This window comes from Bidens hawaiensis, unplaced genomic scaffold (genome assembly GCF_021521415.1).
Source record: "Bidens hawaiensis isolate Kalapana, Puna unplaced genomic scaffold, B.hawaiensis_p1.1 tig00001032_1, whole genome shotgun sequence".
Taxonomy (NCBI): Eukaryota; Viridiplantae; Streptophyta; class Magnoliopsida; order Asterales; family Asteraceae; genus Bidens; species Bidens hawaiensis.
Genome location: NW_027491060.1, coordinates 980,001 through 1,000,665, shown reverse-complemented (window position 1 = coordinate 1,000,665; position 20,665 = coordinate 980,001). Strand labels below are relative to the sequence as shown.

Below are 20,665 nucleotides of genomic sequence, written 5' to 3'. Positions count from 1 at the left end.
ATTAATCCATGGTTTCATATGGAACGATGAGCATCCAAAAATCTCTTATGTGATTATTAAGGCATGTATTTCCCGCTGCATCGTGCGGACACTCGTCTAGTTTACTTTGTATAAATTATTCAATGTAACAATACTTTTTATAAGATGATTAGTTGTTTCATAACAAATTAACAAGACAGAATTACAAATTTTGTCCTTTAAAAAAAGCCAAATTACGGTTCGTGTCCTTTTTTTAGTTTCCTTGCAGGCTGTGTCCTTTAAACATTTTTTTCTTACACGTTACGTCCTTTACGCTAGCTGGGTTAGAAAAACTCAGTTAAATACCCTCACGTGAGGCGCATGTGAGGGTATATTGGTCTTTTCAACGAGATGGTTCCAATATATTATTGTAAAAAAAATAATATATATTAAAGATATATTCTCTCTCTCTCTTCTCGTCTTCTTTCTCTCTCTCTACTCTTTCTACTCCTCTCACTTGTACAGTACCCAAATTTTGAAGATACCGAGCTTGTGGATGAGTTTGATTTGATCAATCGGCGGCTGTTCTTCAACCATTGTGATCGGATATTGGATTAGATGAAGATGAAGTTAGGGTTTAAGGCCATGACTCAGATCCACCACCACCACGATTTTCCGGCGATAAAGGAAACCGCCGTGGGTAATCAGTGGTCTTGAGAGTGGATATAGGGTTCCGACGATAAAGGAAACCGAAAACGGCGATGCAGCCACATGATAACATGTGACGTAACCCAGATCTGAGTGTCGGAAAGGGAATTGTGATTGGCGTTGTCATGGGAATCCAGATCTTGTGTCGTCGTTGTTAAGTGTGGTTGTAGCGGCGGTTGTTAAGTCAATGACAATGGTGATGGTGGGTGTAGGGTTTAGATTTGGGGATGAGGATGTTGGTAAGTGTGGTGATGAACCAGTGGGCCTGACGGTGGGGGCAGGTGGGGGTGATGATGGCTGATGGTAAGTAGGAGGCGGCGGCGGAGATTAGTCGATCGATGAACATGAGTTGTGTTGTAAGAGGACAGAGATTGGGTGGACGGTGGTGGAATGGTGGTTTCAGATCTGCTTTGTGCTCGCCGGAAAATCAAGATCTCCGGCTCGCTGGTAGTGGTTGCCGGAGGTTTGATGGGGGCAGGTGTGGGGGTGGCTGGTGGTGGTGGTGGTGGTGGTGGTGGGTTATTAAGAAAGAAAAGAAACAGGGAGAGAGAGTAGAGTTTGATAGAAGAGAAAGAAAGAGTTTTTATCTTTTTTTATTATGTATAGACGAAAAGACAAAAATGCCCTCACATGTGCCTCACGTGATGGGATTTAACTGACTTTTTCTAACCCAGTTAGCGTAAAGGACAAAACTTGTAGGAAAAAAATGTTTAAAGTACACCGCCTGCAAGGAAACTAAAAAAAGGACACGAACCGTAATTTGGCTTTTTAAAGGACAAAATTTGTAATTGGGTCAATTAACAATGAATCAAGTTTGTTATTTAGGTTAATGTCGCTTTCTAGTTGATGTCATTCCTTAGCTCATTAGAGGTTTAATTACTTGAATAGATTTCTTTGTATTTAAAAGATGAACCAAGGGTGAATGGGAGTATCATTATGATTTACGTAACTATCTAAGCACGATTTTATGATAATGAAATTTGTGATGTTGTTTTACTATTTGTCACTTCTTATTAGTTTAATTTAGTATTTCCGTTAGCAATGATCAATTCAAACATAATTAAATTTGGTTTTAACAGGAAACTTATGGTGGTGACTTTTGATATGTTATGATATTAAAGGGATAAAGAAGTGCACAATGTTAGCCAAATTAGGAAAGAAGAGTTCACCATCAATACCATTGATCTAACACTTTCTTTAATTTTTATCGAGTCAATTTTTAATTTGTTCTTAAATTTATCAATGCCTAAAATGACCGGGAGGTTATTATAAAACCACATAAGGATCCAAAATCATGTATTTGAGTTTGTTTTGCCATGCCAAAGGGTACCTACATAAGTGGCGGCAGTGTACCTACTTGACCCCTAGTGGCCTTAGGCGAAAAGAAGATTGTGCATGCGTAGTTTGAACATTCAACACCTCAAACACATTGGGCCTTTGCCAAGTTATTTTGGTGTTATATTACTAAACACAAGCTAAATATGTTTTAGATAGACTAATAAAGTTAACGAGAAACGTAATCTTTGCTCGAGCTCGGCTCATTTATAAACCTAGCTAGCTCTGCATGGATAAATTCGAGTTAGCTTCAGACAATTGTAGAGGTCTAGAGCTATTTTCATAGTCCTATCTATTATAATTATACTAGCTTTTGAACCCGTGTATTACACGGAATTTGCCAAATAGTAAAAACAAAAAGATTTATTATTTGAAAGAAATGAACAAAATTAAAGGTAAAAATAAAATATATAGTACAAACAGTAAGAGGTCTAGAATCTCAAATTTACAAAATCGATTTTTTATACACAATATTTGCATAAACTGTTTTGACCAATAACCCGTGGATAACTATGATGAATGAGATGAAAGATTAGAAAATTATAACCCATTTTTTAAAATTGTTTTGTCCCATGACCTATGGATTGTTATAATAAATAAGATGAGAAATTAGATAATTAGAAATGAAATTATAACCCATTTGCCAAAATTATCTTTACCCATGACCCATGGATTGTTATAAAGAATTAAATGAGAGATTAGAGAATTAAAAAGGAAATTATAACCCATTTATCAATATGGTTTTGCTCCATAACCAATGGATAAGTCAAATGAATGAGAAGAGATATTAGGCCAAGAATGAATGTGGGATTGTCACATCATCTTCGTTGTTTTCTTTTACTAGTGTAGTTAGATTAGATGGATAGCATAAAATATCTAAGAGTGCTACTACAGATACAACCCTCCATCTCCATTGATATACAAGTCCATAACTTTTGACACAACAAATTATTATCACATTAGTCAGTTTCAATATAGTTATACGGATTATTAGACTTTTGCAAATCACCTTAAATGATCCATATAGCAGCAGCCAAAATCTAAAAAATAATCATTCAGTATGTATGTATGTATGTACGTACTCCCATACCCTATTTCTCATTGAAATAGTATCGCATACTTAAAACACAAGTTGGTGCAAACGTGTAGACCAACACCAACGGCATTGTCATCTTTGATTCCTGAAAACTATATAAACAAACATATAATTAAATAAATAAATTATTATCTGAGGGCCAAGTCAGAACCCATTTTCTCCGCCACCAAGAAACTTTGTATTTTTGGAGGTCATTTCGCTTACTTTTAATTCAATTTCTGGAAGGTTTCACATAAATAAAATATACATATATATATATATATATATTCGTTTAAATTAACGGAGTCAGTAGATACATACATACATATAAACTCATCATCTTTATCTTCTTCTAATTATTTAATAATTTTTTATTCTTTTCTACTCTGATCGTTGTTTGTTACCAAACTTCACAAAACAAAAATTAATTTAATCTCTTTATTATTTATTTTAATAATCTATAATGGCACTACTTATCCACTTTGTGTTCTTGTTGAAACCCTAACATCCTTTATACTTACTTCTTCAATTGCTGATTAAGCCTTCGAGTTTTGTCAGCTCATTCAGGTAATTTCGAATTTGACTTTTAATTTATAAATTAGGGTTTTGATTTTGGTCAAAATTGGGGGTAAAATTAATCTAATCTTGTGTTCGTTGATCTTGTTATCTGATTCAGCTAATTTAATTTTGAATTTGATGTTTGATTCATGAATTAGGGTTTTGATTTTGATTAAAATTGGGGGAAATTATTGTAGTATTAATTTAAGTTTTGTTTGTTGTGATTTGGAACGAAAGCTTACAGCAAAAGCTAATTGTGGAGTGAGTCAACCATGATTAGATCGGTGTCGCCGTATAGAAACCGATCAAGTCTTGAATCGGAACACTTGTTAAGTGAAGATTTCGAAGGATTAACTTACAATGAAGACAAGATTAAGTTAAAGCTTCAAGAACTCGAACGAGCACTTCTTGATGATGCTAATGAAAACGAAGGTTCTACCCCTGCCCGGCTCATGGAGACCGAAGAAAACTGGGGGTATTCTAGTCTTGAATCACCAAACCAATCGTCTTCGTATAGCTCATATGTTAGCAGCGTTTGCAGTGGTAATAATATAGAACGGGCTGGTCCGGTTTCACCTAAAGACCTGCTTTTTGAGTGCGCGCTGGTGGTTTCGGAAGGCAATATTGAAGGCGCGTTGAATATTATTAACGAGCTCCGACAGACGGTATCGATTGATGGAGAACCGTCACAGAGGATTTCAGCTTATATGGTTGAAGCGCTTGCAGCCCGTGTGGCCGTTTCGGGTAAAGGTCTTTATAAAGCTTTGAAATGCAAAGAACCACCTTCTAAAGATCGGCTTTCGGCTATGCAAGTGTTGTTTGAGGTCTGCCCGTGTTTTAGATTCGGGTTCATGGCGGCGAACGGTGCGATTCTCGATGCGTTTGTGGGTGAAAAATCGGTGCATATAATCGATTTTGATATTAATCAGGGAAGTCAATACATAACCCTGCTGCAGACACTCGCGGATCAAAACGCGAAACCCCGTTTGAGGTTGACCGGTGTTGACGACCCGGAGTCTGTTCAACGACCCGTTGGTGGTCTGAACCATATCGGGCAGAGACTCGAAGAGCTCGCGAAGTCGCTAAATCTCGACTTCGAGTTCAACTCGGTGGCGGCTAATACCGCATTAGTTGAACCCAACATGCTTAACTGTAAACCGGGTGAGGCGATTATTGTTAACTTTGCATATCAGCTCCATCACATGCCCGATGAAAGCGTTTCAACCGTGAACCAACGGGATCAACTTCTGAGAATGGTGAAGAGTTTGAATCCGAAGCTTGTAACGGTGGTGGAACAAGACGTGAACACGAATACCGCCCCGTTTCTGCATCGGTTCCATGAAGCGTATACTTATTATTCTGCTTTATTTGATTGTTTAGACGCGACGCTTCCGCGCGAGAGTCAGGAAAGGGTGAATGTGGAGAAACAGTGTTTGGCGCGAGATATTGTTAATATTGTTGCGTGTGAGGGTGAAGAGAGGATCGAGAGGTATGAAGTGTCGGGAAAGTGGAAAGCGAGAATGATGATGGCGGGGTTTGAACCGTCCCCGATTAGTGAAAAGGTGAACGGTGAGATTTGGGAACTGGTAAAACGGTATGGAGAGAGGTGTAAGATGAAAGTCGAGACGAATGCAGTTCATTTCGGGTGGGAAGATAAAGTGCTGATTGTTGCTTCTGCTTGGAGGTGAGTTTGATGTTTTTTATAACTGAATAAAATGTTTATTGTTGTAATTTGTAACTTGTTTTGTTGTTATTATAGTGAATTAACTTGTTTTATTGCTCATTTATCTTGGTAGTTGGTACTCGGTAGAATGGGTCGAAACTGAACCCTGACACCGATCCTGGGCCTGGTTTGAAACCGGACCCAAGCTGAATGGTTCTCGGGGTTCTGAATTTCTGATTCCGAGCCCCAGTTATATGCAGTCAAGTTGACTTGGGTAAGTCAATAAGTTGGCGCGACCAACAGTGAGTGGAGTTTATCTGTCCAAATAGCACTATCCATTTGAACCAGTGGGCGGCGGCTTATAAATAAGATAAATGGTTGTGTAACCGGGGACTCTAAAAAGTTAACTCAATTTTACTACATCAGTTTAAACATTTATGTGCATAAACGAAAGTTAAGCATGTTTCTCGTCAAATAAAACACTAAAAAGGGGTCGTGAAACTCACTCGATAAATTATGCTGATTGCTTCCTAGTTCGTACTTTAAGTGAAAGGATACATGTAACTAAATATTTCGAAGACGTGCACACAAAGGAACCCATGTGATGGAACTTTGATTTGATTTTCTTGTTGTACTACCTTTAACAATGGTTTCATACAAATCTGCTAAAAATAAATGCATTGACAAAAGGCAAGGGTTAGACCAGTTCTGCAAGTTGTTACGCACGTAAGTAAACAAAGACCCACACATTCTGTTTGCGGCCACAGCCAAAACACCACTGCTACGATTGCTAACTGTCTCATTATGAACCGTCAGGCTAACCGTCTCACTATGAACCGTCACTCGATGACGACACATTTGTGACTTCAAAACTCAATAAATGACACGCTAGGACGACAATTCCACAAAAAAACAAATATAACAGCAACTGAGGTTGCTTCTACTATTATCACATGAATTATCGCAAATCACTAATAAAGATAATGATGTTTATCTATCAGTTATGGGTGCACGAGCCGAGCTCGAGCTCGACTAGGCTCGAGCTCGTTTAACTTATACAAAGCTCGAGCTCGAGCGCGGCTTGTGAATAGATTTTCAAGCCCGAGCTCGGCTCGTTTACTATTTCATATTATATTTTATATAATCATAACTATTTTTATAGATTTTTTTTATTATGATATTTTATGTATAAAATAACATATATTATTTAGTTATTTTTATTTATTTTTTCATAACATTATATATATTAATTGATAATTCTTAAATATATATTTTAAAAAATTATATAAATGACAGGCTCGTTTAGACTCGCGAGCCAGCTCGAGCTTAATAAGTGAAGCTCGGGCTCGGGCTCGTTTATTAAACAAGCTTACTTTTAGGCTCGAGCTCGGGCTCGATCAAGCTTTTTAACAAGCCGATCTCAAGTAGCTCGCGAGCAGCTCGGCTCGATTGCACCCCTATCTATCACTTGGTTTGCCTAGTGAATTTCCTGTATGAAATCATTCCAAAAATGCCAATTTCTTTCACAATTTATATTCATTAAATATGTGGGCAAACATTCAAAAGACAAATTCTGTACCTCAGCAAAGATCACGAACACATTCATAAATAACTCAAATGCATTCACAAGCAAATATGTAAACTAAAAATTAGCTAAAATTCGTACCTGTGAAGTTCGATTTCATAGATCCCATTAGTAGTATAAGCATGGCGCACGAATCACAGACATGAAAGCGAAGAAAGATTGGTGTGCAGTGTATCAGAAGAAATCATCAATACGCAGAGGGTTAAAAAATTGGTGAGCGGTGGATTCCATTAAAATGACGTGCAGATGAAAAGCAAAGAAGTAACATAGATGTCGTGAATTAAAAGATGCAGATGTAAAGCGAAGAAGACATCTGGCAATGGTAGGTTGTACATACTGGCTAATATGTCAACAGCGCATGCTAGCATCACCGCGCGGAATAACATTCTGTGGCACCTACATTTGCATTTTAGTCTTATGTATGTAATGAGTGTGATTATCAAAACATGTTAAAGTTGGAGCTCATTTTGAATTCATTGAGCACAAATCAATTTCAAACTCAACCTTGAAGTCTATTTGTTTGCAACCTTAGTTTGATACTGGTGAGTGGTGACTTCTTAATAAGCCTCAATGTTCAAGTTTCACATGATTGAGCTCATAAGATTTAAGTCCTACCATTACTTACGTTTTAGAAAGATAAAAATATAAAATTATTAAAACATGACTTCTTTTCTCCAGCACAATCATATTAATGCAAATCTTAACAAATAAAACAATGATCACTGGCTCAGCTGGTATCAAAAGTTCAAAACTTAAGTGTAGGTTATTTAGTCATACAAGTTCCGATTAATAAGACCTCTAATGTTAAATAAAAACTATTATTTCATAAATAAATGCTGGTTATGACAGATCTTGAAAACAAAATTTAGCACATAACCAGTGCAGAAAAACACTTACTACTCAACAATAATGCCTACACTGGTCTAAAATCTCCCCTCTCTCGTTCTTAAACCATCTGATCTCTGAGATGACCGCCCCTCTCTTGTTCTTGAAACAACCGGTCTCTCTGATGACCGCCCCTCTCTCGTTCTTGGTCTATCTGATGGCATGTAACGCGACTGTCGAGCACCCGGGTCCTCGGTTCTAAGAGTTCTTGGAGGGCTTGTTTCCGTAGAAACTCTTCTATCAGACACCCTATTGGTTCTTGAATCAAACTTTTCATCACGCGAGTGGTTCCTATCGTTTCCCATGCGCCTACTTCCGTTATTATCATCAACCCTTGAATTTGGAGTGTTTATACTATTTGAATCATTAAACCTAACCGTCCTACTTGCTCTTCCTCTAATCTTTGCATCCCCATTTTCAAGATCATAACTTTCACCGTTATCATCACTCCTACGCGCCCTGCTTCTCGGACCCGGATTCTTTCTCTCTTCAAAAGCCGTTTTCTTGGTAGGCTTTCTTTCACCGTTATCATCACTCCTACGCGCGCTGTTTCTCTGACCTGAAATCTTTCGCTCTTCAAAAGCTCTTTTCTTGGTCGGTGTTCTTTGAATTACTTCAAGATCCTCACTTTCACCATTATCATCGTTCCTATGCGTCCTAACCGGAATCTTTCGCCCCTCGGAACGACCCATTTCTTGATGGTTGTTCTTTGAACAACTTCAAGTTCCTCACTTTCACTATCATCATCAATAACACCTTCAGTTTCAGAATCATCTTCTTCTTCCTCCTCACTTACGTCATCATCACTCAACTCATCATCTTCTCCATCCAAATCTTGATTCGCCTTCCGCTTCTTCTCTCCAACTTCCGCATCCTTCGATTTACTCTTCTCCTTAACCATATTCATCAAATGAATATGACTAGACCTCAAGTCCATCAACAGGTGCCACGGCTTCGTCACAAGCAAATCCCTCTTATACCCCTCTCTCAAAACCACCGTATGCGTACGCAACTTACTCGAAACATAAAAAATCCCCGGGTGCTCCAACAACACCTTCTTAAACCGCGACCGAACACCCAAATACTCCCCAAGACACAACAAATTATCCTTCTCCGTCTTCTTCGGTACCAAAATATGCAACACCTCATGCAACAACCCGACAACCCACTTATCAAACCCCTCACTTTCCTCATCCGGGTTCACATAAGGCGAAACGTACGGCAGCTTCTGCCAATCGTCAACCCACCTCTTAAACTTCTTATCCACCTCAAACCCACGCGAATACTGCACCGGAAACGAACTCATCGAATTCGCTTCCATAACCGACACCGCCAACTCATCACTCCAAAACACCAATTCCAAATCATCCCCGTTACTCGTAACCTTAAAATAATCCGGAAACTGCGGGACAACGGTTTCTATATAATTATCCGTTAACCCCAAATCCCATTTCAACCGATTAATAACCGAAAGCGGAATCTTATTCACCCTAGCTAACATTAACAGCTTCAACAACCTATTAGCCACATCAATTTTATAACTTTCGGCTTCGAACATAATCTTTTCATCGGCATCAAGACTTAGGGTTTCAGTGGTTAATTTAACATGGGGGTGGATTTGAATACCTGCTGGGAAATACTCTTGGAAGACAGATGGGTATTTGCGGATGAAGTCAATGGGTCGATTGGTGATGGAAAGTGAGGATCTTTGGTCGGAGATGATGGATAATGGGAGTGATTTTGATGGTTCGGAGTTAATGAGGTTTTTGAGGTTGATCATGGGTTTGAGGTCTCGTTCTTTCTCGACGGCGTGGTCGAGAGCACGGTCGCGGACCCAGTTGATAGAGGAGACGACGGAGGAGGTGGTGGTGAGGTGACGGTGGTCATGGCGGCTGGGTCGTCGGAGATAGCGGAGGATGAAATGAGTCTGCATTGGAAGGTTTTTGTGAGGTTTTGGAATTTGGATTGATGAAACATGAAAGAGGTTTCTGTTTTCTAAGGTTTTTATTTTTACTTTTTTTTTAACTTTATATATTTAAAGAAATTTATCGTCAAAAGAACAAAAAAATAAAAAAAAAAGCTTGTAAATGCTGCGCTCTAAAACTTATACATTAAACAAAGAAAAAGACGAGATTGCCCTTGACTTAGCGTTAACAAATAAGAACCAGTTGCAAAAAACTATTCGAATGAAAGTGGTTAATTTAACCAAATATCGTGGACTATTATTTATTTTTGGAAGACTACTAATAATAAGTGACCAATAATATTAGCTGATAATGCAATAATAATAATAATATTTTGGCTAGTATCGAGATGAATAATTAAGAGCCAGAAAGCAAAGCAAGTTCTAGGTCAAAACAGGGGACTGAACTGCTAGTATAATAATAATAATAATATTATTATTATTATTTCATCACTCGAAGCTCAATGGAAAACCCAGATACAACAACAGCAACAATGAAGAACGAAGAGGAGCCTATCGAGTCTCGCATAAAGCAAGCCATGAGTTCTCGTCTTCAGCATTTCAAAGACCAAGCTGAGTATGTTTTTCTCTTTCTTCTCGCATCCTATTATACTTGTTCATTTGATCGAATAACATTAGGGCGTAAATTGGTTGATTAGATTTAAGTATGTATGCCATATAGTGTGGGTCTATGTGGCAGATACTATATAAATAAACCCTCAAATAGTGGTTATGGGCATATATATACATATTCATAAACCCTAATAATAACACACTGGTAACTAACTATAATTAACACAAACTAACCCTTTGATGCTGATTGAATTAGTCGTCATTTTCCCCTTTATTTTTAGCATAAAGATTAATATAGGTTAAGCTAGTGAAGTTCATGGTTTAATGGGATCATTTTCTTTATTCAGACTCATCACAGCTCATATGCCATTTAGGGTTTTCGTGTCATATGCACACCGATTCATTCAATTACATATCTTGTCTTTAGAATTTTGATGTTAGTAGAGGTGGAAATTTTGATGCTTTTACTTACAAACGGGCCTATTCGGGTTCATTGGCGGGTCAGATTCTCATATAAAATGTACTTATATGTATAAAATCTCTTAAGTTGTCTTACTCAAACTAATTCAAGAATTTTATTGCAATTTAGTTCTTTCTTTGATCATCTTTAACTCATTATTTAGTTAGAATGTTTTGAAAAAACTGAAATAAAAAGCATTTGTGGCTGACCCGTTTTGGCCCCTACCAAAAAATACATGTTTTGACTTGGACTTATTTGATCACTGATCAGTCACTCGACTCACCCATGAAATATCTTTAATATCTATGTTTTTCTTTTTTGCTTTCTTGAGACAGTTCTTTAACTTTCGAAGGAGTTAGAAGAGTACTGGAGAAAGACCTGGCCTTAGATACATATGCATTGGATTCACATAAAAAGTTCGTTAAACAATTGTTGGAAAAGGTACCTCATCTTATAGACTTGTGTTAGACAATTGTTTGAATAATTTCTAAGTTTCTTGTTGACTGCTCAATATTTTGATGACTTTAATATGAATTTATTATATAAACCTGGCGCAACTGGTCAAGATTTGTAAGTTGTAATAAGCTAAGTGATTTACAAATGCATGGTAGTTCTTGAGTGGTGCTGAAGAAGAACCCAATGATTCAAAGGGTCAAACTAAGGTAGAAGAAGAGTCGGTTAAAGAAGCAAAAGTTGAGGACTCGTCTGCAGCGGATCTTGTATCCCCAAAATCTGAAACACAAGACGATGTGAAAGACAAAATACCTAGCGAGGACATGATAACGAAGGCTATTTGGAACAAAGCGACTTATTTTAGATCTAAATCCGAGTAAGGAAACTAAATAAAGTTCAGATTTTTACGTTTATATTGAGCGGGTCATTGGCTTGTGAATCACCTGATTATGTTTTGAGAATTTAAAATTTTCGGTCCCTTTCATGTTGTTTTTGTGGTAGTTGCATGATTTATACTAGGGGTGTAAACAAACCGAGCCGAGCCCAAGCTTGTTTAGGCTTGTTTAACTTAAGAGAGTTTGGATTTCAGATCGGTTCGTTTAGAGCTCTATTTCTAAATCTTGAGCTTGGTTTGGGCTTTGCTCGTTATCATTTATTAATTATTTTATATAAATGTTTTTTTATAAATTATTTGGATATTGTTTAATTATTTTTATCTTAATTAAATATGTAATAATAATTATTATAAAAATATAGATTTGATATATACATATAAGTACCTTTCGTATGATATATTAAAAATAAAGCTTGTCTAGGCTTGCTAGCTGGCTCGAGCTCAATATGTGAAAATTGGGCTGGAGCTTGTTTATTATCAAATAAGCTTTAATAAATGCTTGGCTTGATTCTAGTTTTTAGCTAGCTAATCTCAAGTAGCTTCACATATCGAGCTCGAGCCAACTTACGAGCCTAGATGAGCTTCTTATTTGTATTAGTTTTACTTGATTTATTAGATATATATTTATACAATAATTTTCAATATTATATATTAAGTTATGATAAAATCTTTAACAGTATATATTATTTATTATATTGTATATGAAAATTCTAAATATGGATACATGCGTAAATAATTATAATAAATATATACCTGATTCGCGCTCGAGCTTGGAATACTACTTGCTTAGAAAATTTACACACAACCTTTGACTTTATTAATAAAATTTTGTTGTTTTTTTTCTAGGGAACTTACTTTGGTGGGTGTCCGACGGCTATTAGAGGAAGATCTTGAACTTGAAAAGTTTTCTCTCGATTCTTTTAAGAAACTAATAAGTAAACAACTAGACGAGGTGAGATGACCTGTACATCTTAATATGAATTACGAGGTGAGATGACCCACCACATATTTTTTATTTTTACAGGTCTTAAATTCCGAAAACAACAAGGATGCTGATTCTTCACCTTCACATAGTGAAAATGAGGATATAAAAGAAGTAAAACCGAAAAAGAAAGTGGCGGTTAAAGAAAAAGTTAAAAAATCTGAAGAGACCAAGAAACGTAAAAAACCGGTTCAAGAAACCGAGCAGCCTAAGAAAAAGAAGATCAAGAAACCTGAAAAGTTGTCGGTTGAGAAGAATGATGTACAAGATCAATCTTCTGATGAATCATCTGGTGGAAATACCGTGAAAGTAAGTATATTAGTCTTTTTTTTATCAATTTGATAAAAAAGGGTAGTAAATTTATGTTAATATGGATCAAATAGGGTTGTATTTGGCTACGTTAAAACGGTTCAAAGTTTGGCAAACATGTAATCAGAAGGACATGAAAACAGTCAGGTTTTGGGTTGGTATATCTAACTTGTTTTAAAAACGGGTTCGGGTTGACCTGTTTAGCCTGTTTGATTAAACATGTCGACCCACTAACCCGTTAATGACTTGTTTAACCCATTTGTTTACATCCCACCAACCCGATTAACACGTTTACAACTTGGTTATTACCTGCCAACCCGTCTAGTACGTTTAGATAAATGGGTTAAACGGCCGTGTTCAGGCTACACGATTTGGTGTGCAGGTTAGGGTTGGTGTTTTTTATACAAATAAAAATAGGGGTTGCACTTGGGTTGAACACTTCAACCCGCCAACCCGACTAGGTGTAACGAGCCGAGCCGATCCTGCTTAAGCTCAAGTTTTGCTTGTTTAACTCAAGAGAGTTTGAGCTCGGCTCGTTTATTATTTATTTAATTTTATATAGCTATATACGTGTGTAATTAATATATGCTTATAATTGTAATTCTTTCTCTATATATACAATACAGAAGGAAGTGGTAGCACCCGTATATGGAAAGAAAGTGGAGCGCCTGAAATCAATTATTAAGGCCTGTGGGATGACGTATGTAATTTCGTTCCCTCTTTAAACATTTTAATATTAATTACAGTTTTTTTTAACTTTTCGAACCTTGCCTTGTTTCTACAGTGTTGCTCCTACTGTATACAAGAAAGCCAAACAAGCTCCTGAGAATAAACGTGAAGCGGTCTTAATTAAGGAACTGGAAGAGATTCTCTCAAAAGAAGGCTTATCTGCCAACCCTTCTGAAAAAGGTTAGTTACTAGTTAGTTAGTTAGTTAGTTAGTTAACTGCCAAGTGATTTGAAAGTTATGTACGTTCTTTATATATTTATTAATGCATACGACCTCCTAAATTGTCATCTCTAGTTCACCTCATACTTGTATCTGATACTTTTTGAAGCATCTCATCATGAATATCACGGGTATAAACGAGCCAATCCGATGTCTAGGCTCTAGCTCAGCTCATTTAACTTACTCGAGTCCGAGTTGAACTCATTTATCATTTATTTATACATATTTAAAATTATAGTGTGTGTGTGCATTTATATATTTATGAATATAGCTTCTATAGATAACTCAATATATGTTATTTAGTTATTTTATTGCAATTTTATATATAATAATTATGTAAATATATTTAACGTATTAAAAATTTATATAAATAATAGGCTCGTTTGGACTCGTGAGCTTGCTTGGGCTTGTTTATTAAATGTGCTTATTTGTAGGCCCGGGTTCAGGTTTATTTAAGCTTGGTTTAATTCAAGGGAAAATCCCCAAAATGGCCTTTTTAAACAATGTGGTCAAGCTTTTGTCTACCATGATCATATATTCCTCAAATGTCCATTACCAATAACCTTGGCTCCTCCTTTAAACTTCTTTACACTCACTTATTTTAAACCAGTAGTTCCTTGCCACGTGTGTTATATACTGTCGACCTTACTTATATACCGTCAGAAGATGGTATATAATGTCGGCCTCACAAATATACGGTCGGATCCTAACTTAATAATTTCACATGTAAAAGAATTTATTTTTTTAAATAATTTCCTAAATTTTGCAAGGCCAGCGGTTTATATGCAAGGTCGACGGTATATACCATCTTCCGACGGTATATATGAGAGTCCGACGGTATGTATGACACATGACAAGTAGCTATTGGTTTAAAATAAGTGAGTCTGACAAAGTTTAAGGGAGGATCCGACGGTATTGATCATGGACATTTGGGGAATTTATGATGATTATGGACAAAACCTTGACCACCTTATTTAAAATGGACATTTTAGGAATTTTCCCTTAATTCAATCTTTTAGTGAGTTGATACCAAGTAACTCACGTGCGGCTTGGCTCGTTCACACCCATAATCATTATAAAATATTTTAATCGCCAATGGAAAGATACATACATATGTACATACATACACACATACATTATATATATTAGGGCACATTCATTTCAGAACCAATCAAGTAATAAGAACCACAGAATATAATCAGAAGTAGTAGGATAGAGAAACAGAGATGGTTATATGACCGTCTTGTGCATCACTTATTCACATCCAAAGCAGTTGGTATAATGGAATTCTGCGGTTGTCAACATATTAGTGATTTTGAAATGAACGCCCCTCTATATACACACATATTTGTATGCATCTGTTTTTTTATAGAAATCAAAGACGTGAAACGAAGAAAGGAAAGAGCAAAAGAGCTGGAAGGGATTGACACAAGCAACATCGTTTCAGGTTCACGCAGAAGGTCTACAGCATTCTTTCCGCCCCCACCCCCGCCAAAACCTAAAGAACCCGTTGAGAGTGATGCTGATGATTCCGAGAATGAAGATGGTTCAGAAGATGGTTCAGATGGGTCTGAGAATGCAGACGGTTCAGATCAAGACGAGGATGTTCCCGCCACTCAAAGCGGTGAGGAGGAGGAGGTCAATGCAGGTAACTCTCTCTGTGTGTGTATATTGTGTTTCTTATGATAAACTTTTCGTGCTAAGAAACATATGTATACATAGTGGAGGGTTCAAATGAGAACCACTTATAATTTAATATATCATATCTGCTTGCTGAAGGTTTTTTACACGGTGGCAATTTCGTAATTAACTTGAAAACATGTATTCGCCTATGAAAGTAACATAAGTAAACTTTAGTCAAGACAAGAAACATGTAGCCCGTTCATCGGTAAATACAAGTAAACACAATACAAGAAATATGTATACATTGTATTCATGTACACTACCCTGCATGTTCTAACTTAATTACAAAAATGCCATAGTGTAAAAAGGTTTCATAAAGTTGATATGCCGATGATAAATTGGTTCTTGTTCTTCAAATCGTTTTCAAATATTTAGCGGTTATCTTTGAATCCACCATATATGTGCATGTTTTCTTAAAGAATAACAACTAATTCATTTATTCTCTTTTTGTTTGCAGAAACTTTTGACAGTGATTAGTCTTCTATAAATATATATTGGTTCTTAAATCAACATTGTAATATGCAAGTGAGGAAACAGCTTTCAGGTTTAATTGGTGATGCTATTGTAGCTTTTTTATATATTGATTTAGTGTTAATGATACCCTAAACAGTGAGTATTTTGTCACTTAGAACGTTGTTATGTTATGATATGCTACGAGATTTATTGGACTTTAAACGTATCTCCTATTTGTTTCTTAAATCAAGTATGCGTGTGTTAAGACGGCTAGCAACAGGTCAAAGGCTAGTAAATTATGGTACGAGTCAAGTAAATTAGTGCAGCAAAATTATAAACAGTACACTGTTACAATAACGATTTAGTAGGTCAATGATAAACTTTGTATGACGCGTTTTTTTTACCTAACTGGTTATAATTGTGCAAGTCTCGTAGGATATGCGAAACCTAGTCGTTTCATCATTTTCAAGCTCTTTTAGACTCGTTTAACAGATGTATTAGATCGGTTGTATCAGTATGTTCTTCAAGACATTTACTTAAGATTGGGTAGTCTTATGTGCTGGTGGCATCAAGAGGAGTTCATTAGGAATAGACGAATAGTCACACACGTGTAGTACTTTTCCCCGTTGGCTACAACGTGAGGATGTTGCGTGAATACATAATGGAGAAAGAACTTTAGTTTTATTTATTTATTTATAAAATATACATCTAGTAATTAATTTGATTTTTCTTTGATAACTTGTGCTTGGTAATTTCAAATAAATAAATACACAGTGCCTTTTAAATTCTTTATAACCATTTCAGCATATATTTACCGAAAACAGAGTTATTTTAAAATACAATGCTTTTGGTCTCGTAAGCGACATTAGCATTTATTTCGAATTGGTAACTTTGTGTTTTTTCTTTTTTCTTTTTGGTATTTTATGTTTGTGTTTTTTCAATTTGAAGTGGTCTTTTATTTTAGTTATGGTTAGTCCTTTTTTTCTTAAAATAAAATTAATCTTTTAATAGCATTAGTTATTGCGTTTATATTGTTTAAGAATATACTAACAAAGTAACAATATATTATTAAAAAAATATGTGATCGTGAAATCAATGTAAATAGTGAAAAGTATTTCCTCCACCAAGTGATGAGAAGTGAAAACTAGCATGAAACTGATATGACAGTGAAACCTATGTGATATCTACACCGGATAGTCTTATTGACTTTCACAAACGAGAGCATAACCTGGATAAGCACGATGTGAATTCGTTTTAAAAAATATTCATTGAAGACGCTCTCAAGAGAAACATGAGTAATTTAATGCATTTATATTTAGTCTTGGTTTAGTTTAAATAATATCATTACTATAACTTACATCCCAATAATGTTAGGAAATGTTTTTTAAATAACTAATGTATAGTTACCATTTTAAAAGTTCACTAAGCTAGCTCTACTTTAGAATATTTATCACCTAATTTTGAACATAAAATACGAACTATCATATTATATCATTTGTTAAAAATAGGGGTGTGCGCGGTTCGGTTATGTTATTAGCATTAACCGAACCGATCGGTTATCGGTTCGGCTTGGTTAATTTCGGTTAATGACGATATCAAACATGAACTAAAATTTTGCTTAAAAATACATGAATTGAATGAATACATGAAATGAATCTATAACTACATGAAATGAAGGTGTAAATATATGAAATTGGGATATTAATACATGAAATGTAGATATAAATGCATGAAAATGATAGTACTAAAATATTAATACGTATAATACATGAAATAGAGGAAAAAATGCTAGAAAATATGAAAAAAAAAATGAAAAGCTCGGTGCGGTTCGGTTAATTTATGTTTTGGTTTACTTTTGTTTGGTTTCGTTAGTTTTCGGCCCAGTTTCAGTTAACGATTCAATTATTGCTCACTCCTAGTTAAAAAGAAAGTTATATGATACGTGCACCAACAAGACATAATCTTTAATTCTAAACCAAACATTTCATGTAATACTTAAACAACCTGTCTAGTGGCTCAAACTTTATCCAACATGTGTGACTCATTTCTACTCTAATTCGTAATTACAACAAATACATTTTAATTTAAATCCTTGCCATCCATTTATGTATTTTAAATTTTAACAAAATACAAAAATGAAAAAAAAAATTTGCCTATCAACATGTAAGCCAATTGTGCCAATAGGAAAGAAGCAATCTCACCTTATCCACACTCCCACCACAAACCATATTTATATGGATCATCCACACCACACATTCCTATTCTTTTTGTATATAAAAATATTTAAATTCCCATAACATTTTAGAACATCAACACTAACAAAACAAATGGCCACCATGAACTCAAGTGTATTGGCATGCAACTATGCAGTCTCCGGTGGTCTTGCCTCACCAGAGCTCACCTCAAAGCCTTCATCAGTCAGCTACAAGTTGCCGGTCATCAAGGCCAAGATGACGTCATCAGATTCCGGTGAGCAGTCACAACAGGGCAGAAGAGCTGCCTTGCTTTGCCTTGGGGCAGCACTTTTTGCCACTGCCACGTCATCAGCTAATGCTGGAGTTATTGATGAGTATCTTGAGAAGTCCAAAGCTAACAAGGTTTGCTTTCTTTGTTTGTTCAACATGTTTTATGTTTTTTATAACATGTTTATGTTTTAATGAATTGGTTTTAGATCATATTAATTTAATATAAAATTTGAATTATTTGATGGTATAGTTTTAGATCATATGTTATTTATAAAAATGTAATAACAAAACTTTTCTAATATATAATATAAAATTTGAAAAAAGTTAAAAATGTAAAACTTGGTTTGTTTAGGTTGTTTTTTTAGTTTAGAATTATTTAATGGTTATAGTTTTGACTTACAAGCCAACTTTATCTTTTTAGGAACTAAATGATCAAAAGAGATTGGCTACAAGTGGAGCAAATTTTGCAAGAGCATACACAGTTCAGTTTGGAACATGCACCTTCCCATACAACTTCACTGGCTGCCAAGATCTTGCTAAGACAAAGGTTTGTACCGAACCGAAACTAACTTAAAAAAGCGCTTATTTAACTAACATGGTTTTTCGATTACGAGTATAACTATAACTTTATCGTGTTAATGGTATAATGCAGAAAGTGCCATTCATATCTGATGATATAGAGTTGGAGTGCAAAGGAAAGGACAAATTCAAGTGTGGTTCGAATGTTTTCTGGAAATGGTGATGCTTGTAGTCATTCAAGTTTTTTATGTAAACCATCTTTGTGATCTTGTGTGAAAAACTTAACTATTTACTATGTTTATATCACATTCTCCAATTCTTTTTGGCTTGGAATCTTACTTTCTTTGTTATTATCAATAACCACTGCTACAAATTCGCCATTAATACTCCGATTCAATCTATAAATACAAAGGACTCATATTAAACATTATGTGATCTTAATTCATTTGAATGCCAAATATTGGGGCAAAGAATTCATATCCAATGAAATGAGTTAAATATTAAGAGAGCAAAATAAACTGATCACTAAATTGCTAAATCAATTACATATCTTAATAAAATGATTGATCAATAACACATCCAAACTTCTATAGTTACACAAATTATTTTGTTCACATAGATCTAACCAAATGACTTATATAACTAGTTATTATAAGAAAAGTACTAAAGAACACATTTGACAATTATAATCAGTCATGAAATACATATAAAAATACCATATAAAGTTAGAAACTAGTTCTTTGCAATGAAAATACAAATAATTAGTCCAAACCTGATTTAGTCTTCTAAGAAGTACATGTTCCTCTCTATATCTCTGCGTCTATCAAGGTTTCAGTTGCTTCAATATAAACATGAAAAAGTTTTAACTATTCCTGTGCTTATCAGCTATAACTAATAGCGGGTTCATTCGGCATCATATCGACACTTCATATTCCGTAATATTCATAATGGTGGTTATAATACAACCTTCGGAAAAGAGTTACTCGTATATTCGTTTCCTCTTCAAGATCGTTGGCAGTATAGAGACGAACCCAATAAAGAAAAGCACCGATAATGTTTTGAAACCATATAGATCCTTGACCAAATTCAGATCACCAAGCGCGAGCCCAGCCTGAAAATGAATAAAGTCAACTCGTAAGAAAGTGTATAAGTCAAACCTTAATATATGCTTGTATTATTGAGGCGTTCAATATTCACGAAACCTATCCTGGAGTTTAGGGTGCAATAATCATTGAACCACAGGGTGCAATAGAAGCCACTAAATTTATTAAAAAACCAGAAATCAGCATATATTGTCTTTAATATAATACTACAATGGGTTAATACGTAAAAAGACGCATATTTTCTTATTTTTCTAAAAAAGAGCCTCAATGTAAAACGATACACCAAAAAAAGCCCCTAAACTATTTATTGTACTTTAGAAAGAAACTAAAATTGCTATGATGTGCGTACTTTTTTTAAAAAAAATTATAAGACTGGAACCTGTTAACTCTTAAATTGGTCAAAATAACGTACCCAAAAATGTTTAATATCACTTTGTCAAATTTTGACTAGTTTAAGAGTTAACAGATCATTATTTAAAAAAAAACTTTTCACAATTACCATATTTTAGGCAAGTTTAGGGACTTTAATATACAATAACAAGTACATTTTCATGTACTTTTTACAGTTTGAGAGACTACAATATACCAAAATT

At 35.3% G+C, this 20,665-nt stretch overlaps 3 protein-coding genes and 1 pseudogene across 3 annotated transcripts; 3 read left to right on the top strand and 1 right to left on the bottom strand.

The window, feature by feature from the left end:
- The first annotated feature begins 3,394 nt into the window (after nucleotides 1-3,394).
- Nucleotides 3,395-5,413, top strand: LOC143554431 (scarecrow-like protein 1). Its single transcript, XM_077044188.1, has 2 exons — nucleotides 3,395-3,643; nucleotides 3,872-5,413. Exon 2 carries the CDS (start codon nucleotides 3,907-3,909, stop codon nucleotides 5,320-5,322), a length of 1,416 nt encoding a protein of 471 aa, XP_076900303.1. The 5' UTR covers nucleotides 3,395-3,643; nucleotides 3,872-3,906; the 3' UTR covers nucleotides 5,323-5,413.
- Nucleotides 5,414-7,143: 1,730 nt separating this feature from the next.
- LOC143554420 (protein ROOT PRIMORDIUM DEFECTIVE 1-like) lies at nucleotides 7,144-9,733 on the bottom strand (annotated as a pseudogene).
- A 422-nt stretch (nucleotides 9,734-10,155) lies between these two features.
- LOC143554412 (uncharacterized) lies at nucleotides 10,156-16,242 on the top strand. The gene is made up of 9 exons (XM_077044176.1): nucleotides 10,156-10,307; nucleotides 11,099-11,204; nucleotides 11,375-11,592; nucleotides 12,457-12,562; nucleotides 12,635-12,901; nucleotides 13,528-13,601; nucleotides 13,686-13,810; nucleotides 15,222-15,497; nucleotides 15,990-16,242. Exons 1-9 carry the CDS (start codon nucleotides 10,195-10,197, stop codon nucleotides 16,007-16,009), a joined length of 1,305 nt encoding a protein of 434 aa, XP_076900291.1. The 5' UTR covers nucleotides 10,156-10,194; the 3' UTR covers nucleotides 16,010-16,242.
- Nucleotides 16,243-18,283: 2,041 nt separating this feature from the next.
- LOC143552956 (photosystem I reaction center subunit N, chloroplastic-like) lies at nucleotides 18,284-19,309 on the top strand. Its single transcript, XM_077043053.1, has 3 exons — nucleotides 18,284-18,582; nucleotides 18,872-18,997; nucleotides 19,103-19,309. Exons 1-3 carry the CDS (start codon nucleotides 18,313-18,315, stop codon nucleotides 19,190-19,192), a joined length of 486 nt encoding a protein of 161 aa, XP_076899168.1. The 5' UTR covers nucleotides 18,284-18,312; the 3' UTR covers nucleotides 19,193-19,309.
- The last annotated feature ends 1,356 nt before the right edge of the window (nucleotides 19,310-20,665 follow it).